The sequence below is a fragment of the Sinocyclocheilus anshuiensis genome, unplaced genomic scaffold (assembly GCF_001515605.1).
Source record: "Sinocyclocheilus anshuiensis isolate Anshui unplaced genomic scaffold, SAMN03320099.WGS_v1.1 scaffold553, whole genome shotgun sequence".
Taxonomy (NCBI): Eukaryota; Metazoa; Chordata; class Actinopteri; order Cypriniformes; family Cyprinidae; genus Sinocyclocheilus; species Sinocyclocheilus anshuiensis.
This window is the reverse complement of record NW_015539821.1, coordinates 3,209,953-3,228,784: the sequence shown is the minus strand read 5'-3', so window position 1 is coordinate 3,228,784 and position 18,832 is coordinate 3,209,953. Positions and strand designations below refer to the sequence as shown.

Below are 18,832 nucleotides of genomic sequence, written 5' to 3'. Positions count from 1 at the left end.
TCTCCGATCACAAATGCAGACATGGTTTTATGTTTACACGGCGCGATGCAACGCAACGCGTAAAAAGACAGTATAAGTCATTATAATCCGTAATTATGTCCCCACTGAATTCAACAAATGCCTCGTTTATAATGGGTTTTAATGTTTTTGTCTCGTCGCTCCGGCCGGACAGGGCATCACAATATGGTAAGGGGCGTAACATTTCCGACACACGCTTGAGGTATTCGGCCAATCACAACGCACTGGATAGCTGGCCAATCAGAGCACACCTCGCTTTTCACCGACCGATGAGGCCAATGAGCTTTGTAAAAATCGACGCGTTTCAGAAAGGCGGGGCATAGAGGAGAAACAATAATGTACAGTATGTGGAAAATTTGTGTTTTTTGAACCATAAACCGCATAAACACATTTCATTACACCAAATAATGTTCTTTTTAGCAACATCATATGACCCCTTTAAACATATGCATGGATGAACCATTCACAACAAGATGAATAACATGCATTTGGAAAACAGATGTGGTGAAATTTCATTTCATGCTGATTTTAAAAACGCTGCTGCAGGTGAGATTTGAATGCTACACAACTTACATTTTGGACTGTTCGTCACATTAGCTATTGTATGTCTTCAGAAAAAACTTGGAATATAGGGCACAAATCGCATGACTAATTTTAATGGTACTTTAATAGTGCTTTTTTGTCATGTCAGGAGCTGTGCAGTTTATTTTATCATCTACTTTGTGGAAAACAGCAGCTCGAACATCGTACCTAACATCCTTTTTTTGTCTCCCAGAGGAAACAATATGTGGTTGGAACAACATGAGGGTGAGTAAATGATGACAAAATTGTAGTTTTTGGGTGAACTATTCCTGACAGGAGGCATATCTTGTGATGAATGAGTCTTAGAATACACAAACACAATGGGAACACAAAAGCTTATGATTATATAATCAATTCAGGCAAAGCAGATAGCAGAGTACACAAATTTAAAGCTGTCTGTAGAAGTAATCTAAGATTAATTTATGATATGCTGGGTCATGCAGGACACATTTTATGGGAAAGATTTCTTCTGACCTGCCCATTGCTAGCATTCCTCAGTGATATCCCATTGATTTCATCAATGATGTCACCAGGCTCGGCAAACATATCCACCTGAGCTTGACTACACTGAAGCAGGTCTAATACAAAGACGCGTCCATCTAGGTACCTTTACAAAGAAAGATTGTTAAAATATGGGATATGAACAGAAATACTGATTAGTAATATTTGCTATTAATGCTACAAAATCAAAAACTTGCAGTTGAGCATGACTTTATCGACACAGAGAGCAAAAAGGTGACCAGAATGTGTGCACAAATAATTTTGTAGAAAAAAACTGGCCAAAATTACATGAACAAATGCAGCATTCAGAATTGAAAAGACATGCCAACATGTTAACCTGAGCACCATCCCCAGCTCCCGACAGGGAACAGCTTCATAGATTTGACACACCTAAAACACAAGCAAGGTTTGCAACATGCAATTCAGCATGACCTCTTCATGCACATACAGGGAAATCAAGTACGTCAGAACATTAAGATCATACCGGAAGGAGCCAGCTTTCATCCAGGAAGCTGCAGTTCTGAGATTAAAGTCACAAAGAGAAAGTTTCTAGTAAGAAAGGAGGAAACTTTACTTTGACAGATCTCAAACTCAGCACAATGAAGCATATAGCAAATGCAGGGGATAAGCAGTTCATACCTCAATACTGATCTTAAAGTTCATTTCTGACAGCACCATAGACAGCGAAAGAAACGGTTCTGTTTGGAGACAGTTGAGACAGTAATTACAGCAAAAGTACCAGTATATAACTAGAAGTGTCTCAGCCAAACAAAAAAACTCAACAACGAACTCCTCATTTCTCAGAATAGCAACATCAGGGCAATACCACTGCGAAGAAAAGAAATGATGTTGATTGTTTGTAAAAGACAATTTTCAATCATCACTTGTGAGTGTCCACTAACCTCGATTACTCTGTTTGTGTGCAGCAGGTGTTTTACTACATTTCCCAGGGTTCTCCTCATCAGCATGATCCGTATGAAGAAGCGTCCTCGGCCTTGAGAGGTCACGAGTTTGCTGCAGGCTGTGGTCTGCTGCACGGCCAAAGAAACTGAACTCAACCTTCAAGCGCAGACATAACATTCTGATCAGACAGGCCACATTTAGATGCACTTTCTGTTCCATTTTCAGCAAATTTGTAGTTGTGATTAATCAAAAGATGCTATTTTTAAAATATAAAAACAATGAGATATACATTAGGGTCCAAAAGTATGAGAGTGAAAATGCATTTGGCATTTTTATAATTGAATATGTATTTTTATTGTAATTATCAGCAATGACAAAAACAACAATTTCAGAGATGAACTACTTTTTTTATTTATATTACTCAATATTATTGATTTGATTCATCTGATTAATTTAATTCTTTGTTAGACTTTTTATTTAATTCTTTGTTTTAATTCTTTGCTTAAGTTAGACTTTGAATCCAATGAGACTTTGAATGAGACATTTTTTTTAAACCTACGTTATGTTATGCTAAAAATGAGAAGCAATAAGTGTATAATTACATACCTGCCACATGTGTCATGGTGAAGAAGCTGTTCAAAACAATGCCAGTAATCTCTATGTGCCAAACTGAGAACAGGCTCTAAAACATTAATGAGTAATGTTCATTATGTAGTAAACATAGTGTCATATGCATACACTTTAATTTGCTTGTAAACTAAAATGAAAAAAGGAACTAAAAATAAAAAGTGTTTCAACATATTAATAAAATCAATAATAGTATCTCAATTATACTAAAATAACAGACTTGGTGCATCTTGCCCAACTAACACTTTAGGTTTGTAAAGAAATGCTTATGTTGACAGTTTATGTTGGTGTACAAAACTAATTTGAAGCAATTAATCATTGTATGCATTTAGGTCAAAAAGGTTATAAAATTATGAGAAAAATAAACTAAGTTAAGTGCGTTCAAACATCTATTGTATAGTCAATATAGACATCCTTATTATCTGTAAACTCCTGTAATGTGTATGGATTTTCCCACAGTGTGTGCCAGGTGTAATGATGGCTCTTATTTGAGTGTTTGTACTGTGTTTGCTGACAGGTGATGATGTGCAGGTATACAGGAGAGTGTGTGTTGGTGTGTGGAGCTCACGCTGTAGTCCCTTTCGCAGTATAAGTTCCAGGAGCTCACAGCAGGTTGCCAGGTGTGGGTTGGAGTCAGTCACAGTGCCCTCCGATTTCAAATTCAGAATGCACACTGGGAATAAACAGGGAGGATGATGGTTAATGGTTAGTTTTCTTTTTTTAATCACAAGATGTTATGTAATGTAGGTGGAATAGACCATGCTTCATTAGGCTAACCCAGACCAAAACAGCACACACTGGCATACTTGGTTGCCCTGGAGCTCACCACAACTGTGTGTGTTTACCCCAGGAATACAGCGGGCCGTTCCTTCTGAGCTGCTTTTTAATTGTCTGTCAATGTGCACATGTATCAGACGTATTTTGCTGTTGCATCATGTCTCACTTGTTTTTCAGCATCCTACGCCATGAGTATCACATTTGCATGTATAAAGGTGTGGTCACATTAGTGAAATTTTACAGGCAAAAAATTATCTATTGTCTGTGTAGTGATGCATGGACCGCTGTTCATAGAGAAGTCACTTTCAAACCTTAAACAACAAGCAAAATCTGCATGGGGATTTTTTCGCCCTCATTTAAAACTCCAGATCGCTGGGATTCCTGTAAAAATTTGCCCATGAAATTTTGCAGAGCAACCGTAAATGTGACCCCACCTTAAAAGGTGTATACAAACAGCTAGACGGAGTACAACCTTGGCAAACACAGGCCTTAGTCAGGTTAGACGACATATTTAATTTGTGTGGGATAGCCGATATCTGAAATCGAATACTTCTCTACAATATAGTATGCGAAAAGCAGTACGCTAAAAGAGTAGTATTAAGAGTCCGAATTCATAGTATTCGAAAAACAGTAGGTTAAAAGTAGACCTAAGGTCATTTTTGTTTTCTCCGCAGGGTTTCATTCCAGTGCCAGTGGAAATAGAAAACCTGAAATGGAGATGGAGTGGAGTGATTATAGAACTGTTGCTCCCCTCCACTCATATACTTTGTTCCAGACCGGCTTTTGGTTAGTGGGTTTGTTGTGTTTGAATCGGCGGAGAGAAATATGTTCATCATTAATAATTTTTTTCTGTTTATAGAACTGTTGTATAAAAGGAGTGGGTTTGTTGTGTTTGAATCGGCGGAGAGAAATATGTTCATCGTTAATAATTTTTTTCTGTTTATAGAACTGTTGTATAAAAGGAGTATCACATAGCGAGTGTAACGACAGCACTACTGAAATTTTAAACGGCTGTGGCCTCGTGCTGATATATAGATATATAAAATAAAACAACATTTTTTAAATATTGCAAATAACCCTATCTCTACAACATAGAGAAGCCATTTAAAAATCATTTCCAATCAGTTGATCCCATATTAATAATTCAAAACGGCTTGTCTGAGTGCGCAAAACAAGTATGCTAGCTCTCTGTCTCTCTGCAGCGAGCAGAAGCTGCCTCACAGCCTGTCATCTTCAGCTGCGTGATCAGAACAACAACTGAGCAGTAAAACCGCACAGCGAAGCTCAGGTACAACCTTAAGTGTATGATAACATATAGGACATGAAACGTACCTTTAAGTGTTTCGATAAGCGGGTCTTTTGCAGGCATTATTGTGAACGCGCACATTCCGCGACATCCATCCAGTTACACTAAAAGCAAATAGGCTACTAATAACCTGTCATCAAATTGTTTTCCCAAGGTTGGTTCATGAGTGAAATGTGAAGCACATTCAGTGGTGACACCACCTATCATAAATGTACATTAGACAGTCTCTACCGCCCCTTTAAAATATGATGGTTATGAAGATGATAGTGGCGCCCTCTCTATTAATTCAACTCCACAGATAGGCTACTGTATAGATGCTCTCAGAAGGCTCCAAAACATTATTAACACTGTGGAAGAATTTGTTTTGAATGGTTTCACCACATGTAAAAATATACAAATAAAGAAACAACAACAACAAAGCGTATTGTAGTAGCCTATAAATAAAGCAGATTTTTCTTTTCTTTTTTTTTTACTTATAATATCCTCTAGTGTAGGCTATATAGCCTAGCCTATATATACATATGTATTTTTCATTAACACGTTTCCATCACATTTCATGATGTATTGAGTGTATTAAGAAATTTTACATTTTAGACTTGAATAAATAAATAAAATGCCAAGCTTCACTGTCCATATTATTTTCTTGTTTGGAAATGATGCACAATAAAACATTCTGTTCTCAATTGATATTTACCATTATTTATGTACGTCTGCGGGAAACTGACCATTTAACACTTGTATATTAAATGGTCAGTTTTCCTCAGATGTTGAAGGAGACAACAGTGCAGAGATTAACCGAATGTTGAAGCGTCCTGTTTTGTTGAGAGCTTTCAGTGAAATGATGGTGTCATTGTGCATCAGTTTATAGACACAGCACATCTACAGAATACTGCATTTCTTATTGATTCACAACAGGAGGGAATTAAAATTAATCAGCTCATAGTAGCCACTGGTTGTGAAATGTGCTATACCAGCACATGCATTGATTATATTTTATATATTCAGAATTTGTCAATCTGTGAATCTGAGTTAAAGGAACAGTTCATCCAAAAATGAAACTTTGCTGAAAATGTACTCACCATCAGGCCATCCAAGATGTAGATGAGTTTGTTTAATCATCAGAACAGATTTGGAAACATTTAACATTACATCACTTGCTCACCAATGGATCCTCTGCAATGAATGGGTGCCATCAGAATAAGAGTTCAAACATCTGTTAAAAACATTGCAATAATCCACATGACTCCAGTCCATGAGTTAACATCTTGTGAAGTGAAAAGCTGCATGTCTGTAATAAACAAATCCATCATTAAGGAATTTTAAGTGTAAACCGTCTGGCCAAAATACGAGTCCATACTCCATAATAACGCTTCCACTGGTGAAAAAGTCCAGCCCATGTTGTCCTCTCAAAACAAAATGTGTTATATTTGGTTAGAACTGTTTTCACTTGTAAATTGTGCTTGATCTGTGCATATTTAGACAAGGAGACTTCTTCACTGGAGAAAGCAATATTATGGATATAGAGGCTTCATATTTTAGCTGAAAGCAACGATTTTAAATGCCTTGATGGATTTGTTTCTTACATACACGCAGCTTTTCACCTCACAAGACGTTAATTGATGGACCGGAGTCTTGTGGAGCACTAAAGGTGAGTACATTTTCAGCAAATCATTCATTTTTGGGTAAACTATTCCTTTATTATTTCCATAAGAATCATACTTGAACCCTTGCCAAGCTGAACAATTCTAAAAATCCATGTTCTCACTTTTTCTTTTAATTCAGCACAAAAAAACACACACACACACACACACACACAGACAAATTCCTTTAATGCAATGCTGGTCCTTTGATTAACAGCAGTTAAAATGTACTTTTCTTGTTGTTGAGAAAGTCTTAGATCCTAATTGGATCTGTTTCACTGGAGGCACAAGTCTGCTGGGAGGCAACATCTCTGTTCAATTTCAAAGCATGCTTTAACTCACAGGTTCTTCCATTAGAACTGATTGGAAGCATGAGGTAAAGGATGGCCCCCACCTTTTACGTCCCAGTGTGATGTCTGAAATGATGGAGCTTATGAAGGATGCAGCAGGATCTAGATTTCAGCAGTGCTTCCCTTCAAGAAAACTGCATGCTGGTTAGGTGAATGCTGATAAATTCAGCCATGATGACACTGTAATGGAGTATATGTCAAGCAGTTCTAGCTATATTAATGTCAGAGGTTTCATATTTGCAGGGTTAGAGGTTTAGAACAAACCCTGAATATAAATCAATAAAGCACTGCTATAACAAGCTTTCAAGTACAATGCTTTCAGTGTGAACACTGTTTACTTTCACAATGTTCTGCAACAAGCCAAAGCTGACAAGATCCATCTAGACCAAATCAACAGCTTTCATTTAAGCTGGATCATCTCTTTCCCCTTCCCCCCCCCCACCCCCAGAGAGACAATAAGACGAAGGAGGCAGTAGGAAAAAGTACAAGTTCACCAGGAGAGACAACCAGTACCTTGCCTCATCAACATCAGATAAGCCATTGTATGGAGTCATTGTATGGCCCTGAGAGGCAAGACAGAGGAGTAGCTTAATTGGTGAACTTTGACTTGACTGTAACAGGCTATCACATTGTATTTGCAGCAGAGAGCCATTAAAATGTGTGGGGGCTGGTAGTCTGAACATCACACACAAGAACAGACTAGAAAAGGACAACTCAATGCCAGAATGCACCACTGTGCAGATTACAGAACTAGTCAAGAGATTAAACCTGTATTAAAGAAATACGTCACATGCAGATTTTTTAGAGATATTTTTATATGCATTGCTCTGTTTACTATTGCCAAATTTACACTGTAAAGGTAACACAGAAGCTCTTCTGAAGTGGCATTTGAGTGTCTTTACACAGATTGTTTAATGCTGCTTAGAGGTGGCATAAATGCATTTACACTGCAGTTACAACTCTATATTTTAATACTAGGGACTGAGGTGGGTCAGAGCAGTCTTAATTTAGTCTGGCTTTTATGCAACAATGCATCTGCACACTGAATTTTTTTATATTTATTCCTTTTCTGACCGCCTTGATTTTCCATGACTGTCATGTCTGTTCTGTGTCAAAAGCTCAGATCAGTGTTTGGCTCCTGATGAAGAGCTGAACACATGGGAAGAATAATCATGGAGAGCAGAGGAGCATCATCATCATCATCATCATCAGTAGAGAGCCAGAATTGCTTTTGCCACTCCACAGCTGTCCTCTGCATACGCCAATCAGTTTGACTGCAGAGTGGCTCTTCAAGAAGGACCGTAAGTATATGGTTCATGGGCATTAATTACATTGTGCATGAAGAGACTTTTGACACCCATGAAAGACACTGAAATGAACATATTCAAATTAATTGACCTGTTCCTTGTAATATTACTAAAAAAACAACCTACTTGCCAGAATGGCAGCAGCTGTACTTTACAGAGAAGAGGTCCTTAGAAATAGATGCCCTCGTACTCTTTTTTTTGCATATGAGCAGCGTCATGGGATGTATAAACTAACCACAAATCTGGTTAAATAGTGATTGTACAATAAATACTTACGTCAGATGTTAAATGAGGCTGTTACGCTTGGCTTTTTCCACTGATGGAGCAAATAACAGTGCACATATTACCCACAAACTCTCTAAGCAACAGCAAAGTCTAAAGCAGCTACACGCGAGAACCAGCCAACTGGCACATTTCCAGTAAAGCCAGATCCTGGGAGGACCAAGATAAGTGGATGTTCTTGTGCGGATCTGTTTCATAACAGCTTGAGTTATATATATTCTGTTGCTTGGAAATCATCACAAAGACCAACCTGTATTTTTTACTATGGATGTACTTGTGAACAATTGTTTATTCATTGTTAATTCTTTGTATGCATTTGTGACTCAACCCAAGTCAAAATACATTGGGGCCTCACCGCCAATACATTGATTAGAGACATTCAAAGCATTATCTTTAAAATTCATAACATGCTTTACAAATCACACAAACCTATACGACACAAAAGAGGTAGTGGTACAGACAGATGAGAGGCGAAGTCAACAATATTTCTGTTTAGTTGTTGAACAGAAGCAAACAGTTTTAGGAAATTTGCTATATGGATCAATGATCATTGTTTGTCCTATTTATTACTTTAGTCAAAAAACATAAGAAATGTAGTCATATAATTCATACAATTTATGAATATACACTAGCATTCAAAGTTTGGGGTCAGTCATTTTTTTTTTTTTGAACGAGAGAAACAAAGAATATTTTCCACAAAAATGTTAAGCGGTAAAATTGTTTATACCATTGATAATAATGAGAAATGTTTCTTGAGCACCAAATCAGCATATTAAATTATTTCTGAAGGATTGTGTGACACTAAAAACTGGAGTAATGGCTGCTGAATATTCAGCTTTACATCACAGGAATAAATTACGTTTGACAATATATTGCGATACAAAACATTATTTTATATTATTTTAGTTATTTTAAATTGCAATAATATTTCACAACATTGCTGTTTTAACTGTATTTGGATCAAACGTGCCTTTTTCTTTCAAAAACATGAAAAAATATATATATATTACCGACCTCAAACTTTTAGGTCTAACTCTCCAATTAAAAGCTTATTTTTAATTTATGAATTAAAATTATTTTTAATATTTTGGGAGAAAATCTTAATCTTTTATTTCTGTTATTTATTATTAATATTTTACTAAAACTGTTTCACTGCCTATATGGGGATATTTGATATTAAAATATTTGATATACCAACAAAACCACATGATGCAGCCAACATATATAAAACGGGCAAAAATAACAAAAAAATAAAAAACAAACACACACACACACACACACACACACACAAGAAAACATGTTTTACAAAACCATATGATCATGTGTGCTTTAAACTAGGTTTTTAAAAGATTTCTCTATATTACAGACACTCTTATATGTCACTGACCCATACATCAGATCCTGTAGGCGGTTACCCTAAAGGAGCCGAGAACATAAATTCTAAAAAATATGATCAAATTGTCATAAAAGTTCACCGTGTGAATGTTTGAACCGAACAACTTGATGCCGGCACTGTCCTCTGATAATTCAATCTGTTCATACCTCCAGAAAACCCTACCATGATTCACAGTCAGAAAGCACACAGCCTCCACTGCACAGTGACGAAAGCTGCCAACACTGACAAAACACAGACGCAAGAGATTGTCATTTTAAACATCGGTCACTGTCCTCACCAAGAACACAAAAAGCGCTGCTTCCTCTCTACCTGACAATTTGCTCCTATATGATAACTTTTATGTAATCACAGCTCAAATGCTGTTAAAAGCCACAGGAACAGAAGAGTTTTATACTTTGGTGAGCTCTGATTTGACAGTAGGTGAGAGGGTAAGTGGATTATGTCGCATTAAATGTCATGAAGGCACTCGTCATCATCTTCCTGCTACTTTTGCTCCAGAGGCGACCCCGGTTTGACCCGTCGTTATGATTGGATCCTTCGCACGAGGCAGCTTCCATCAGGCTCACCGTCTGCGCCGGCTGCACAGTGTGGATCCGGTTTATGACCCGATTACGAAATGCACAGCCAAACACCTTCTTGAAGCCCTTTCGAAAATGTTTAGACACCAGGGCGTAGACGATGGGGTTCAGGCAGGAGTTGGTGTACGCCACCAGGTGAGAGAGAATGCGGAGGACGTAGGTTGTGTGGTTGAGCGGGAAGTGGCCGAACCACATGCACAAGATAACCAGGTGATGTGGCAGCCAACATAAACAGAAGAGCGCAGCCACGATGATTATCATCTTGGTCACCTTGCGCTTGGCCTTGCGGGACTCCGACATGTCCTGCATGGGGTCCACGGAGGTCCAGAGGTAGCGGATGGTGCGGGCATACGTGATGCTGAGAACGAGGACTGGTATCAGGTAGCCGAATATGAAGGTGCAGACATCCATGGCTCGACGATCATGGGTGTTCCACGCCGGGATGCAAACGGTGGTCCCGTCTAGATCCATCTGCTGGTAGTAGCTGAGATAAGGGCTGGAGAAGAACAGCGATAGAGCCCAAACAAGGCTGATGGATGTCAGAGCATTACGGGGAGTTCTGGTCTCTCTTGAGTGCAGAGGATACCGAATGGCGAGATATCTGTTGGGAAAATGCAAACATAATACCTCAATAATAATTACAAAGTATTAAAGTTACACTATGTAACTAGTGGGGTCATGGTCATAACTAGTTTAGCAGGCTGGTTTTAGAGGGGTTTTGACCACTCTTTAGCTGAACACCATGCTTAAACCACCTATGACCACCTTAAACCAGTTAAGGCTGGTTTTAGCTGTTTTTTCAGCATGGTTGGCTCTGCGAGGATAAATGTGGTTCACGGCACAGATATGCAGGTGATATTCTGAAGTGTGTATCTGGTGGGCACTTTCCTGTCCCATGAGGCCACAGGAGAGGATTTATGAATGGCAGTAAAGTGAGCAACTGTCGCAGTAATCACATGACAATGACAACATGAACATACACGCATTCATACTATATAGAACATACTTTTTTTTTTAATGGTCGATAAGTAATTACTTGTTCAAAATAACTTCCTACTCAGTATGTGAATTTGGACGCAACCATCGAAATCTAAAAAAGTAATCTGAGCAGGTTAGTGCCACATCTTATGGCACTTAGTGTAGCTAATAAACTCATTTCATTTCATTCTTAAGAAAATGTGAGTGGTGCCTTCTCATGCAAACTCACCACCTTGTTGCCAGGGCATTGCTATTTGGTTGCCAAGAGGTTTAGCTGGCATGTATTTGACAAAATACATACATATAGTACAGTATGCTTAATGGCAATTCTTTAAATCTCTCTCTCTCTCTCTATGTGGAATAAAACAGGGTTTGGTTTGGCTGGTTAACATTAGCCCCTGCTTGTATATATATATATATATATATATATATAAAATGCACTTCATGCTAGTGAAGGGTTTTAGTACTGTGCAAATATTTGTTTTCGGTGCTATCAGCCAATCAGCGTTGTTGTGACACACTTCTCAAGTAACAACTGCAATTGTTTAATACATTGTTATAATTGCAAAACAATACCAAAATAAGAGAATGAAAAATACTTAAATTATTTGAATTACACAGCGCCGAAGACAATATGGTAGCAGTTAAAGTTTCTTTCTGCTCTGCTCTCTGTCTAAGTTTCTTGCATTTGCTATTATTTTCCTTGTTTACAGTTATTGCATATAATTGTCGCTAATATAATCTCATCAATTAGCCTATGCGTTTCACTGAACTGGAAAGAAAAGCGCGCGCTGATTGTGCGCACCAGAAACGCACCTGTCCAGAGACACCGCTGCCAGCGTAAAGATGCTCGCGTACATGGTCAGGTAGATGATAAAGTGCACAGCTTTGCACACAAACTGTCCAAATACCCACTCGTCCATGGTGTAGATGGTAGCCTGGAGAGGCACGCAGAAGACGATGAAGCAGAGGTCCGCCAGCCCGAGGTTCAGGATGAACAGGTTGGTGCTTTTTGAATTCATCTGGCCGTTGCGAATGATAACCGCGAGCACAAGACAGTTCCCCACGGTTCCAACCAAAAAAATAATCGAGAATATGACAGAAATGATTACCGACTCAACTTTCCAGTTGGAGGAGAAGTGGATCTGCTGAGATGCGTTCATCTTTCTGACCACTGAAACGTTTAAAATGATTCAACGCTGCATAGACTCCATATGGACACGAATCAGGAACTTCTACATCGTCGTTTTGTTTTTGCGCAAAGTCCTATAAATATACTCCAGCACAACGAGAAAAGAAAAGCATCTTCTGTCTGGAAGGTTTTCATGCAGGTACAGATAGTGGAGGTGCTGAACATCTGGTCTGATCACTCCCATCACCAGCCTCCTCCCCTTATACTCAACTATTCATCAAGAACTTTTCTTAAAATACAATGCAACATTTTTACATAAACGAAGAATACTAAAATAAAATATTACATATATTTTTTTTTTAAAACGACATAGTATAAAACTCTACATAGTGTGTGTATGTGTATACTTTCTTTGCGTGCACATTTGGGTGCATTATGCAAATATTCCCACATAGTGACCTAGATACGTGGGGGCGTGTTAGAACAAGCCGTTTTAGGGGTGTGTGGCAGAGTCTTAACTTTGATAAAGAATATCTCTTTGGTTTTGAGACTTTAGTCTTTGCAACTTCAGGGATCTTATCTATGCACAATCAGCTTGTAACACTCCAAAGAGAAAGGAAAACTTGAAATCGCATCATATGACCCTTTTAAATAAACCTACCCAAGAAACACTGAACACAGTAAAAAGTGTGACAGCCTTGCTCTCCCCTTAAATAGGCTTACAGCTGATTTAAGTAGGATGGATGAATCAATCACTTAACAACTGAGCAGCCATAGAAGAGACCTGCGAACAGCCTAATCAAACTGAAGATTAATTTACAAATTGAATATGTCAAACATTATTTTTTCTTTCTTTCTGAGAACAATGTTTATTATGGGAGACAACAGATGCTAGTAGCATTCAAGATTTTATCATAGAGAGTTTGAGTGCAAATATAACAATGGTTATGAAATAAAAGTTCTATGACACTTGAATCTTATGTTAAAATATGTAAATATGACTCTGGGCTGATCAATAATAAAACAATGGATACAATGGATACAATGTAAAAAAAAACTATTTTTCAAAGCTGTAAATAAACAAGGATTATTGGATTAAGAAAATACTCTTTCAGTCCTTCTACCCCAAAATTTCACGCTTAATTCAATTTTACTTACCACTGTAATTATTTGTTTATAATTATATAATATAGATACCACTACAATAGCAGCTTCTGTGTGAATTAAATACATTTTCATGAATAAATTCACATATTCCTGACAGCTAAAATAATACCATCTAAAATATATGCGTAGTAACATTAATAAATATTAAAGCAGTAATATTCCTTGTTTGATGCATGCACTTATTTGAGACGCAGTTGGTTAGTATGATTTGTTTTTCATGTTACATTTGTCTTAACAGGAGCAGAAGTAACATTCTGACCGGTGTAAAATTCAGCATTATGGTCATTCCAATTTAAGACTGGTCTCCAGTAGCTTTATAATGAGCGTTCACACTCATGTCCACTCACAGTCATTATTTATCTACTGTACACTCCAGACCTGCATCTGATAACTTGTCATGGTGCTGTGGAGGTGTTGCAGTGATTTGTATATATATATCATGCTACTTTACAAATCCTCAATTCATCCCCATCATCTCTCTCATGTACCTGCAACACATCACATGTCATTTAACACTGCTGATATCTAGTTCATGTAAACTATAGGATATAGCGATGTTATATGTGTACCAATACCAAGGTTTTACCTTTTGGGTTCAAGCATGTTTTTAGGATGGTTGGAATGTTGTTTTAACCTATCAAGAGTCAAGGAACCAGAACAATTTGTTACAATTAAGAAATAAGATAAAAGCCAAGCTATAATGGGGAACATTTACAACACTTGTAGCCATGACTATATTCATAATTCAGCACTAATTAAGCACTTTATTGCTTTACCCTCATCCGTCCCTCCCGAACCTATAACAAAAGTGTCCCTCGCGGGTCAAAATGACCCGAAGGCCAAAAATGACACTGATTTTATTTTTTGGTCCAGAAAGCTTATATTGGAACATTTTTATATTTTTTTATGTAGGTTTTTCTATGATTTTTATCCTATTTACCTTTTATTCTGGATATTTTTAAGAAAACATAAGCAAATAAGCAGTTTTTGTACATTATTTCAGTCCTGTTTCATCAAAAACCAACAGATGGCCTTGGAATTGATTCACTGAGTGTCTCTGATGCCATCTGGTGGGGAAAAATTACATAAAATTGCATTTTATGGTTACAGCCACTAGAGGGGCCTATAGAACCCTTTGGAGATTGTTAAATGAGCAAAGTGAAACATGAGAAATGAGATAATCTTGAGGTTTCAATTTGGTTGTTTATGGATTAAAATATATATTGAAACATTACAAAATCCATATTTTGTAAAAAAAAACAAAAATTCATTCATAGTATTCATACAATTTCATAAATATTAAATAAATATATAATATATTTAAAAATATATAAATATGATATAAACTCATTGGTCTCCACCACATCACTCAAATCTAACTGTGTTTAGTCAAAAAAATTTGAAAAATTACAGTCATATCCCAGCAGAAACATGAAAAATATTACAATGTGTTCTATGAGAGTGTGTGTACCATGTGTGTGTTTGTGCATGTGTGTGTGTGCGCGTGTGTGTGTGTGTATGTGAATTTTTTCTGCATTGGGGATATTTTGTAGTCTCAGTCCTTCGTTTGTGTATACATTTTTACTGGATTGTCTCAGATTTTGTATATCAAAAAAAATCAAATGTAATGAAAAATGCAGTTTTCTCGTAAATTCCATTAATTCCCATGCGGGTCAAAATGACCCGCGAGGGACACTTTTGTTACTTTTTTTATTGCATCCATTTAAACTCCTCGAATCCACTAAATGTTTTTGTGTGTATTCCCGGTGCAAGTGTGACAGAAGTAAAGAAATCTTGGACCGGTACGATCAACACACAATTTTTTATGTCGAGGCAGAAAGACCGAATTATTTAATTTACTTAAAATGATGTTTTACAGAAAATGTATGTTCTTATATTTTTATTATGTAGTAAGCATTGTATTTAAAACCCTCATCCGTCCCTCAGGTCATTTTGACCGTCTAAAAATCGATGTCTGGTCACAAGACTCAAAGTCAAAGTCATTAATGTATCTGACAGAAGCTAAATCTGTAGGTCTTGAACTCTGATTGCAACAGACAGAACTAATATCCAATGGTATACCTTTCATCCATCGTTCATTTCATCCTGAACCCAGAGACCTGACCCATTTCCCTCAGAAGCACCCCATTCATCCAGTTCGCCCCTGTCTGAACCCCACCATCCTTACAGTGTGAGTCACGCTTTTACACTGCTACACATACATTCATTACTAAGTTTAACCACTGCTTTTTATACCACTGGATATAGACTGAGCTTTGCCATTCGTTTCCTTCTAGATTTGGTTGCAATTTAACAAGAATTTCAATTACCGGTAGCAACTGGACGGAGCAAAGCTGATCAGGTGAGGGTTTAGAAAAATTTTATTATATATTTCTCTACGCCTGATATTACATTACCCAGTCACAGAAAACACACTGAATCTCAGTGAGCATGAACTTTCATCACAAATGTATGTAGACTTGCTTTCTGCATATAAAGATTTTTCCTTAACTGTAATGTCAGTTTTTGACCTTTGATTTGACCTAATGCAGCAACCTGTATGCATTAGCATGTAAACACATGAGTGTACCACCAGAGGGCAGCACTATCACAAAAAATGATTTAAAAAAGTGGCACTGGAACAACACAAAAATGATGCTGTGCATTTTTAGGCAGCACAGAACAATCCACCTGTTCGGCACACTTCTTTAGAGTATTAACCAAAAAAGAAGAAACATTTACAGTCATCGCTCATTTTTGTTTATCAGCTTATGGACTTTTTATGGTATATTTTATGGTATTCATGTAATATTTTGTGTAATGTGTAATATTTAAAAAATGAAGCATGCCAAAATAATAATAATAATTTGTAGTAGTAGTATTTATGCATATTCATCATTATTTCAATGAAGTCATGACTTCATTTTCAAAGAGTTGTAATGCTGATGTAACAATGAAAACTTTTACGAGACAAAAATTCTCAAAGGTCTATTGACACTGACTGTCCATTCTCTCCAGACTCTTGGCTGGTTGGTTACTACTTCTGAAAGAAATGCCTGAAATACCTGAGAGCTGAAAGTGGCCTAGGATGCCTCTGTAATGACTTAAACTTCTGTTGGTGGGTCTCTGTCAAAGTAATGACTACTGCTTTCAGAGTCAACTAAACAACACTCCATTCATTCAGAGAAAGAGAAGAAAAACAGAGAACAAGGAAATTTTTCCCTTCCTTTCCTCAGACCATTTATCGCTCTCTTGTACGTTCTTTACGTCACACAGTCTTTTTCTGAATACTCGCTGTCTGTTGTTGGCTACAGTTTCGCTGTGGTCTCCAAGTCCCAGTGATCTGTGAAGAATTGAGGGTTCTATATTTTCCGATGGCCATAAATTGGTGCCTGCTTACACAACTGTTACTGCTACGAGGTTCTTGTATCAGGTGATCCTGGCCTGAATGACCCCTTTCTATACATTCGCACTAGCGGAAATGACACAATAGGCTGTGAACTTGTTGCTCCGGTGGGCTTTGCTCGTTTAAAGCTGCTGGGTGATATTGGGGTAACAAGAGCTGACAGCCTCATGCTGGCCACACATGGGAATATTTTGGGGCCCAAATGCGTGTCGGCTGGGTGGCTAAGAAAAGAGACACTATGGGAAGCATAAGCTCTGCACATTTAATTTAAGATATTTATACATACCATTTTTGGAAATTGAATGAATAAGCTAAATGCCGTTTAAAGAATTTTTGCATGCCGATTCATGGATGCTTATATACATAATGGATGCTTATGTAACAAAAAAACTGTCCTGCAACAACTAACCTAATGCATTTAAATATCTTGTTGTCTACATCAGTCTGGGTAAAAATTGCATACTCTCTCTGTGATTATTGTTATGTGTTCAATTGTGTTGATTATTATCTGTTAAATATGAAGAAAAAAAAAAGATTTAGAAACAAATCACACTGACTCAAAATGAGAATAGAAAGCTTGTGGTTGAAAATTAAAGTGGAAAATGTGTCTCTTTCCCAGCCCCATAATCCAAAGCACTTGTGAAGCAACTGAACAAATCAGAGACAAATCTAATGCACAATATTTTATTCTATGAGCTTGTGTTATTGTTCAGCATGCCTTGCATCTTAGGAAGTGCAGAACAAGGGCTGCATAATAGTCACTGTCATACTCTAAGTAATGGTTTGTGTTTGTTGAGGTTGTGCGCTTTGTACAGGAAGTTTTATTTCATCACTGACTTTTTCATGGAGGCCAGCCAGAGCCGAAGCGGTACGGACATGTCCATAACTGTAACCCCACAAATCACAGCGACCCCATTTAGGTTGACTCAAAACACCCGAGAAACAGCCTCAATGTTTAATTGGGCAAAGGTGGCAGGCTTTTGTATAAATGCGATATTGAAGAAGTTTATGCATGTTTTTTTCTTTCTCAAACCTGGGTTTCATAAGGCTCGAGTTCTCTTCATCCCCTGAAATGCCTCTTTCCATTCGTGATAGACTCATATGTTATGAATAGCATGCATTTCTAATATGTGTGTGTGTCTAGTGGATAGCGTCACTGCTATGGGAACGGGGCTAAAGGAGTGTTTCATTATAAACCTGTGTCATTAAAAAGCTGCTGGCGAGATCTGGCTTTTGGCTCCTGCTCAAACTTTCTTCCTCTTATACATATTTAATGTGTGTGTATGTGTGAGACTTCTTAAGGACCCCTAAGTGAGACCATTACATGAGCACTACGACCTGATAAGAAATGAATTTATCAGCTTGTTGTGCTCTCGTTAAGCATCGTAAATCGACACGCACCGTGAATCGATCAAAGCCAGTCGACAAAGTGCATTTGTAATGGAAAAACGTGTCTGAATTATAGCGGTAAGATATCACAAAAAGCATTCAGTTGAGAAGCAGATGATCACGGGTCAGAGACTCAGTGTGTGCTTTTATTATTTCAATCTGGAGCTCGTCTGAAATGTGCACAAGAGAGGGTGAAGTAAGAGCTAAACTTAGACCACTTGAAGATGTTTGTTGCACTTTTTTTTGCTCTCAGTCTGTCTTTTTTTCCCTGGATCTTGTTCGGACAGTTCTCAGAAGTTCAAAGGTCACGGAGGTCAGGTGGGTAAAAATTGGTCAGTTTTTTTTTTTTTTTTTTAATTAATAAAAACAAATTTAACTAATTCTAAAAAAAATCCATATATTTTTTTAAACTATGCCAGTTTTGTTTTATTTATTTATTTGCAGAACTGCATTCACACTACAGAATCTACACTGCTGCAGAATCTACAAACCT

General features: G+C 37.5%; 2 protein-coding genes across 2 annotated transcripts in view; both read right to left on the bottom strand.

Moving 5' to 3' along the window:
- LOC107684159 (uncharacterized) overlaps window positions 1–4,813 on the bottom strand; it is a 9,083-nt gene extending 4,270 nt beyond the window's left edge. The window contains exons 1-9 of the mRNA XM_016480371.1: window positions 4,741–4,813; window positions 3,200–3,304; window positions 2,611–2,686; window positions 2,004–2,160; window positions 1,889–1,929; window positions 1,741–1,804; window positions 1,586–1,621; window positions 1,439–1,491; window positions 1,075–1,207 (exon numbers count right to left, since the gene is read on the bottom strand). Coding sequence (XP_016335857.1) covers window positions 1,075–1,207; window positions 1,439–1,491; window positions 1,586–1,621; window positions 1,741–1,804; window positions 1,889–1,929; window positions 2,004–2,160; window positions 2,611–2,686; window positions 3,200–3,304; window positions 4,741–4,795 — 720 coding nt within the window. The 5' untranslated portion in view covers window positions 4,796–4,813. The remainder of the gene's footprint in view (window positions 1–1,074; window positions 1,208–1,438; window positions 1,492–1,585; window positions 1,622–1,740; window positions 1,805–1,888; window positions 1,930–2,003; window positions 2,161–2,610; window positions 2,687–3,199; window positions 3,305–4,740) is intronic.
- A 5,313-nt stretch (window positions 4,814–10,126) lies between these two features.
- Window positions 10,127–12,408, bottom strand: LOC107684139 (galanin receptor type 2-like). Its single transcript, XM_016480351.1, has 2 exons — window positions 12,062–12,408; window positions 10,127–10,868 (listed from the first exon to the last, which is right to left on the bottom strand). Exons 1-2 carry the CDS (start codon window positions 12,406–12,408, stop codon window positions 10,127–10,129), a joined length of 1,089 nt encoding a protein of 362 aa, XP_016335837.1.
- Between the last annotated feature and the right edge of the window lie 6,424 nt (window positions 12,409–18,832).